Genomic DNA, 7,983 nt, shown 5'->3' with positions numbered 1-7,983 from the left:
CAATATTGGTACAAGTCAAAATCAGGAGTTCCGGCTAAACACCCTTGCACAGAATAAGACCTTCACAGAACAGAAACATAAATGGCGCTAAATTGTCACTGATTACAGCGTTTCCCGTGGTTGTACGGGGAACTATTTATCGCAGACTCAAATATTTTTTTGCAAAACCTGTAATGTTTCTCGTTACAGGAAATATTTTTACCGTCGATTTTATACGTACACAGGTTTTACACATGTCAATTTTGACTTTTGAAAGATTTAAAATATGAACAAGTTATGTGACCGTAAAAGTGTTGTGTGGCGGATTGTAACAATAAAATATCAAAAAGACATCTTTTCCCACATTTTGAAACAGATTGTTTTGTGCTTGAAACGCGAAGAGGGTTGAAATGTGCTGTTATTTCTTTCCTATTTATGCGAGGTAAGTAACAGGTACAAATTGATGCAGAATTATTACCAACTGTACCTATAGGCGCAAAAGGGTGTAGACTTGAGTTTTATATTTATATAGATGTAGATACTTATATTGTAATTCGTTTTAGATAATTCAACAACTTCCACCCTCGCTTCTCAAGTAACCAGTAAGCACCAGGATCAAGTTAACATTTGTTGTCAAAAACTTGTGTGACAATTTGCTGAAACGGTTTTATCACCTCTTGGAACAAAAAAATTAGTTCTAAAGATATTTTGTAACAAAAATATGTAGTCCAAACAGCAATTAAAACCAAATATTTCGTAGGACAACTCGTTACGTAAGGATCTTTTTGCAAAGTGTTAACTTCTACAAAGCGTAAGTTGCACTTACTTCTGAGTTTTATATGTAATTTGTAAACATGTAATTTAAGATGTCTGTGTTAAATAATGTAATGTGATTGTATCTAAATACACTTGCAATTTAACAACTGTGTATTCTTTATCTATATTTGTGATTTAGATCGAATTGGGGAAATTACTTCATGGATTTAGAAGCTGGTCACCAGATGGCGCTACTCTGATTTTTGATGCTTTAGTTCACAGTACACCCACCAGGGTTCGCCAAAATACCATACAAATTTGTAACATTGCTGTTTCTATTCTGAGAAGGCCGTATTCTGTGCACCCTTGCGTCAATATTCACGGCGGAAGCATACGCGATTTGCAAGGCAGTACAAACAATCAAAAACACCCAACAGGAGCCTGTGGCGATTATGTCCGATAGTTTAAGCGTTCTCCGTCTGTGTCAGTCCTAAAGCGTATCGTTATTTAAGAAATGTGAGAAAATATCCTTTAACATCGTTATCAACGTTACGTCGATGGGCATCCAGTCTTAAGCTAAAACCTGGAATCCAAGAAGAAATATTAGTGCATATTCATAAAGTAAAGGGTTGGGCGTTGAAGTAAAAGGTTTTGGTCTAAAGTAAAGTTTTGCTTTTTTGATATCCATAAAAGGAAGGAAATGCTTTCAAACTGAAGGATTTGCTTCAAGAAAAATGCATCTAGTCCAGATTAGCTTTTGCCATAAGAGGTGCAGTCGTTTGATCGGCGTTTAAGGTGTTTGCGTGAAATTTTGTGATTTTTTCGGTAGCTATATGTGTGTGTAGTGTTTGTCTGTTATGGCTCACGTAGTCCAGCTTCGTGCCAGAAAACTTTATAAGCCAAGGAGGACGCCACGACAATCTGACTTTAAAACGTTATTCCGGTTTGAAGAGGTTAGCGTTGAGTGGTTGGCGGAGCATTTTCTTGGAGAGAATAATGAAACTCGTGGAGGCGCACTATCTCCCGTGCAAAAAATTAAAATGTTTCTTCGTTATATGGCTGATCCCGGGTTCCAGAGCGGTATTGGAGAAGAACTGGGATGTTCGCAGCCAACGGTATCCAGAATTATTAATATCACCCTCGAATGTATAATGGAAAAAGCCAACGAATGGATACAGTTTCCCTCTACAGAAAACAGAATCATGCAGGCAAAAGAAAACTGGCTAAGAAAATTTCATTTTCCAACTACAATTGGTGCAATAGACTGCACCCATGTTCAAACTGAGAAGCCTACCACATTTAGAGATGAATATGTTAATCGGAAAGAATACACTAGCATCAAAGTACAGGCCACATGTGACTGCAACGCTATATTCACCAGTATTGATGCAAGTTGGCCAGGGTCTGTCCACGATGCACGCATATGGAAGAATTCTACAGTACGAGAAATCATGCGACGAACGACAAATGCTGTGCTGCTAGGTGATAGTGGTTATGAAATAATGCCGTGCCTGATGACGCCCTTCAAGAATCCTAACGGTGAAGCGCAAGTAGCCTTTAATAGATTGTTAAAGAAGGAACGAGTTATAATTGAACATGCTTTTGGACAACTCAAACGACGATACCCCATTCTGAAATATGTGTGTAGGGTAAAAAGTGATAGTTGCGTGCGCTGTGTTACACAATATAGCCAAGTTCCTAGGAGATGCAGATTTTGATGGTGCAAATGAAGAGGAAGAGGAATTGCCACACATACATGAAGATGCCGATAATATTATTCGTGCTCAAGGACAGGAGAGACGTTCCCAACTGGCGCAGCTCATTCACAACAATAACATAGATTGTATATTTATAATGATACATACGGTACAAAAATAAAGCTAATTCTACAATTTGCAGGAGCCTGAAAGGGGACGAACAGTCTTTCTGGATTAAATAAGGAACATCAATGTGCTACATCTGTGGCGCCGTACCTATAAAAGTTAAATTTGTTTTATTGAAATATATATTTATGAACATCTACCTGTGTATGTTTAGATTACTGAAGATTCGCAAAAGTTTGGTCTCCATCTTGAAAATATGAAACTGGCGTTGTAAGGCGTGAAGAACTAGCAGCCTTGTCTTCTAACTTTGCTGTAAAATACTCCTGTTGAAGACGGGTAGCTTTCAGCTGCTCTAGCAGAACAAGTCGAGCTGAGAGCTGAGAAGTAGTCAGGGTTCTTGTCTCTTCCGATTCCTCGAGTATCTTGTCGACTGTACTACTACCTTTGGCCGCCACTTTCTTTGTGTCGTATGGGTGCTGCTTCAGCAACTCGTTTCCGCACATCTAGTAGCTTAGGTGTAATCGACCGACTTTTGCTTTCCACTACATCTAAGGGTGGCGATGGTACAACAGACGAACCTGGTTGGGAGGTATTCACAGATTGTGGCGTAACTCCAATTTGAAGATCACCTGTAAGTATACAAGAACATAACTTTAGTATTTACATTACAGCTACAGCATACCATAGGACCATAGTTTTTCTTACCTGAAATACGACTGACGACCGGATTTTTATCTCCCTGCATGGTCTCGAGCATAATATTTTCCCACGGAAGTAAGCGTATCGGTCTATTGCCCGTTTGGTTCCTGTCAGTTTTTTTCTTCAATCTGGTCTTCATGTTGTTTACCTTCTTCATGAAATCTTTTTCAGTAATCGCTTTGCCGAACATCGCCTTATAGTCCTGTATAATTCCTTCTAAAGCTCGTTTCTTCTTCAACTTCATTGTGGGAACTTGTGATTTTTCTAAAATCTCTGGGTACATCTTCACCTTTTCGGCAATAAAGTGCATTTCATCATTATTTTGGCTCTCGTCGGGGATATCCACTGCATCAGAATCTGACATTTTGCATACACGTATATTCGATGAAACGGTTGTCTGAACTATGAATAAATTTAAACACACTAAAATTGCTTTTTCAAAACTGCAGCACATGCACAATTCGCAAGTTGTAACCGGTTGTAACGAATTGAAAACGCCTATAATTAGACTTTATTTACTTTGTTAACGAAATACGACTCTCAGTCTACCTTTTGCTTCTATTATTTGGAAGGATTTGCTTGGTAGGAAAAGGCACAGCTTATAAATACGAAATGAAGCAAAACCTTTTACTTCTATCTTTTACTTCCGAGCGCTACCTTTTACTTCTACCTTTTACTTTAAAGCAAATGCTTCACTTTTATAAATATGGACTATGTATATTAAAACATAAGGCAAAGAACTCAGTGTGAATGACAGAATATGTGTTGTAATATTTGATTAGATGTATTTGATGGGGAAAGTTTGCTTTGATAAACGAAATGAGCTAATAATTGGTCCACATAAAACCGTTCAGGTGGTCATGATTCGCGGACTTTTTGCAAGTTGGAAGCAAGTTGTTTACTTTGATTTTGAGAGACTCTTTTTAATTTAATTACAAAATCAGTTAACTACACTGTTGTAGCAGTGTGCTGTGATTTAGGTCCATCCAATCAAGCTTTATGGAGGGACCTTAAAATAGGATGTCATGACTCAAATTTCAACAACTACATTCAGCACCCAAGCAAAATCTCATGGAATATCTATTTCTTTGCAGATGTTCCACATTTGCTAAAGTTAAGCAGAAACCATTTTTTGGATAGTGGCTTTTCTATATTTAATAAAACAATTAATAAGAGTTGCCTTCAAAGAATCTTAGATCTACACGAAGGAGAATTTAAACTGGTTCCAAAGTTAACTTAACATTTGCTAGTTGCAGGCACTCAACGCCAAAAAGTGAAACCGGCAGCATAGTGTTTCTCAGACACTGTTGCTTCTGCCATTGGGTGGTGTGGGGAAAGGCAACATATGAAAGAAATGGAGTGGGAATGTTGTGCAGATATAATTGATTTATTTAATAATTGGTTCGATGTTTTTAATGTGCAACATAAATTTGATTCAAAATGCCATGCATATTGGCAATTGACTTGGAAAAACAAAACAAAATAATCTTTAACATGAACGACATAATTAAAAATATAAGAGTAGGAAAACATACTAAGCTGTTGCCATTTCAACACGGAATTTTGGTGAATAATAAATCTGTGCATGAGCTACTCGTTCATTTACGTGAAAAATGTGGTACTGAATATATCCTCACCAACCGATTATGTCAAGATGCTATTGAAAACTTCTTTTCATATATTCGAGCACTGGGTAAAACAAATGACCATCCAACTCCGCTTGACTTTATATACCGCTTGAGATGGTATGTGCTTAGGAAGCATTCATCGGCTGTATTTTCTTCAGAAAGTAAAAACATTACTGATGATGACCATGATACGGGATTTGTTAACTTCAAAGATTGCAGTAGTTTATCAGCGGAGGCACTAAAAGATTTAAAAGCAGAACAAAATGTATTAGAACCTGCGGAAGAGGAAGAAGTTATATTAAATATAGAAAACTTTGAAGATTATGAAAGGTTATTAGAAGAGCTTGAAATGAGCAAAGAAAATTTAGAAATAGCAAATGAAATACAGGATGACGGTTTAAAATATATTGCGGGTTATGTGGCGTTTAAATTTAAGCATAAATATAAATTATTTACCAACGAAGAGATGTCAGTTTCATCAGATTTGCCAAGTTGGATCAATTATGTATCAAAAGACAAATTATACCACCCGAGTGCAGACTTAGTTCAACTAGGAAAAAGCATTCGACAAGAATTTCTGGTAGAACTTTTTGTAAACATCTACTATCTCCTGAAGACGTAATCACCGCATTGATTTAAGTGTTCACTTATGTAAGAATAAGAGACGTTAATAATAGCCTCAGTTTATATAATTTGAGAAAAAAGAAGAAAATACACACCTACTTATTGCCGACTGCAATTTTCAATGTTAAAAGTTTTTTTTAAATTATGTTGTTATATTTCATTTATTTCATGTATTTGTGTGGGCTATGCCGGGGTTTTGTCCCGAAGAAGGTTTCCCTGGTATCGCCTTGTTGTGTGCGTAATATATTTATCTGTTCTTGTCTTTTCTTACGCACAAAATTCTGCGTTTTATTCAATCCCCTTCTTGATTATATCATTCATTTGTGCCATCCATATCGAGCCGACTGCTACCGAGATTCAAAAGTTCCGCGAAACGTCCGTCGTAACTCATTTGGTTACAGATATTTGCCACCCCCGTAACCGCTTCACTCACGGAGAAAAATCTTATACTAAGTTTTGTTTCAATACAAGAAATAAAGCTGTTTAAAATGTATCCCATTTAGTATTTTTATTTGGAGCAACGTTGTCAGCCACTTTTTATATACTCAACATACACGTTATGCAGTGCATCATTTTTATAGAAAACGAATAGGGAAGGTTCTAACCCTGTATGTAGTGTATTACCCTTGTCAGAAATAATATATTTCCCCCACGGTGTCTCACCATCATTTAATTCCATTTCAAAAAAATTCATGGAAACACCCATGGTAAATAGTCAGAAATGACCGATCGCGCAAAAATAATTTAACTATGTTAGTATAGTCGTTTCTAAGCTCTTTAAAACTGTGTTCTCTGACCTCTGTATACCTACCTATACAATATAGGTACATACCTGATTTTTCGCGGCCTACCAGTCTTGTCTGAAGTCGCCCTGATCGGCCCGGGGCGTATAAAGTACAAATTCTTCTTGTCCTGAGTTTTGCTAAACGTAGGGTTAATGGGCATTGAACCCGAGCCCTTATAAAAAAAACTGAAGTAAGCGCGAGTAACAAACATTTACGCCAAGTCGCCATATGCAGACGTCCGCGCTAGCATCACTGTTACGTATAAGAATATCATGGTACTTTTACGTGCAAATCATGTTATTTAGTTGGTGTTAAACCAACCTAACAAACCTAAAAACCTTTATAAATCGTGTTATATTAAACCGACAATTCACATGGCGCCTTAAACGCATTTTACACGTCTGCGTAAAAAACGTAAAAAAACACGTTCTCTAAAGAATCGTAAGAAATAGCCCGCTATATTCACGTAATAAAAACGTTGTCCGATACACGAAAAGTGTCCTCAACGGAAAAAAAAGTTTTTAACCACTTTCGTACGTAAACACGAGTGTGTGCTACTTTGGTGTCGTGGTAATGACAGGTCTATCTTTGCGAAGAATGTCGATTTGAATTGGAAAATTCCAGTCATCACGCTAAAATTGTTTAATTATCTAAGCGTCTTTACGCGAATGGGCCGGGGCTATATTCCTCCTGAGGCAAAGTTATTTTTATATAATTGCTGTTTGTTAGCACGTTTCTTGGTAGGTTATGCAATATGTGTTAATTTAATTACCTATCTTTGTTTTATCTATCTCGTAATCTGGAACCCATTTATTAATGGGTTACGTAGTTCGAATTAAATAGATTCAGATCTAATTTTTCACATTGTAGTTTTTGGATATATTTTTCTTTGTACGTTACGTGGAATTGGGTTGATTGTATTAAAGAAGTGCCGTGTTCTGCATGAAATACAAACACTCGCTTTCGTATTGAAGAATGCTAACTGTCGACTAGCTGGAACTGATCTATTACATTGTATCTAAAATGGAAGGACCGCTACCCAAATGTTTATGGCAAATACCAAAAATTGCAAACTTTCGTGTATGTAACTGTTTTAGTCGTTAGTTTATCCGTTTATCTTTTGCCGTTTATCTTTACCAATGTCGTGACGAATAGCTCTGAATAGAAAGTTATGGTTGTTTACTACTTTACATTTATCTTTTGCCTTTGTCGTTTTAGTATTGACGCAAAGTAATTCATTTAATTAATGTACATATTTGTCTGTCTGTGAATGAGCTTTGACCTCGGTGGTTGTTTCACCCGAAGATCCGTTTCCCCTGGCTGGCCGTGGCCAATTTTCTTTTCCTTCTCGAGGTTCGCTGCACAAATCAGTATTGTTGATTTTGGAAGAGTTTTTGAAATTCAAGTCAACGGAGTAGGCACAGGAGGTACAGTCAAATGTCAAAAATTTTGAAAAATCCTGAATAACTTGAAAACCTTTGTTGCTGGGTATAAAGAAGTGCGGTATCAAACTACGTCATCTAGATTTCGAAAATGCAATAAAATACAGGGTGTTCTATTTAAAATTAGAAAGTTGCTATCCACATCGGATACAACCGGAAGTGTAATGATCATGGTAATATTTTCTTTCGATAGATCATGAAAAACTATGTCGGTACGCAAACTTTCAGATTTAAATTATCAATCACA

General features: G+C 36.8%; 1 protein-coding gene across 1 annotated transcript; it reads right to left on the bottom strand.

Annotated features, from left to right (window-relative positions):
* Positions 1 to 2,996: 2,996 nt before the first annotated feature.
* On the bottom strand, positions 2,997 to 5,084 carry LOC116162101. Its single transcript, XM_031475633.1, has 2 exons — positions 3,264 to 5,084; positions 2,997 to 3,187 (listed from the first exon to the last, which is right to left on the bottom strand). Exons 1-2 carry the CDS (start codon positions 3,709 to 3,711, stop codon positions 2,997 to 2,999), a joined length of 639 nt encoding a protein of 212 aa, XP_031331493.1. The 5' UTR covers positions 3,712 to 5,084.
* Between the last annotated feature and the right edge of the window lie 2,899 nt (positions 5,085 to 7,983).

This window comes from Photinus pyralis, unplaced genomic scaffold (assembly GCF_008802855.1).
Source record: "Photinus pyralis isolate 1611_PpyrPB1 unplaced genomic scaffold, Ppyr1.3 Ppyr1.4_LG1, whole genome shotgun sequence".
NCBI classification, from domain to species: Eukaryota; Metazoa; Arthropoda; class Insecta; order Coleoptera; family Lampyridae; genus Photinus; species Photinus pyralis.
This window is presented reverse-complemented; position numbering and strand designations above follow the sequence as displayed.

What these genes read in the sequence shown, in the direction of transcription:
- LOC116162101 (XM_031475633.1), bottom strand. Translation starts at nt 3,711, where the DNA reads ATGTGCTGCAGTTTTGAAAAAGCAATTTTAGTGTGTTTAAATTTATTC. An exon ending in GGTCGTCAGTCGTATTTCAG is followed by an intron (nt 3,188 to 3,263) that starts GTAAGAAAAACT and finishes GTATACTTACAG; the next exon opens with GTGATCTTCAAATTGGAGTT.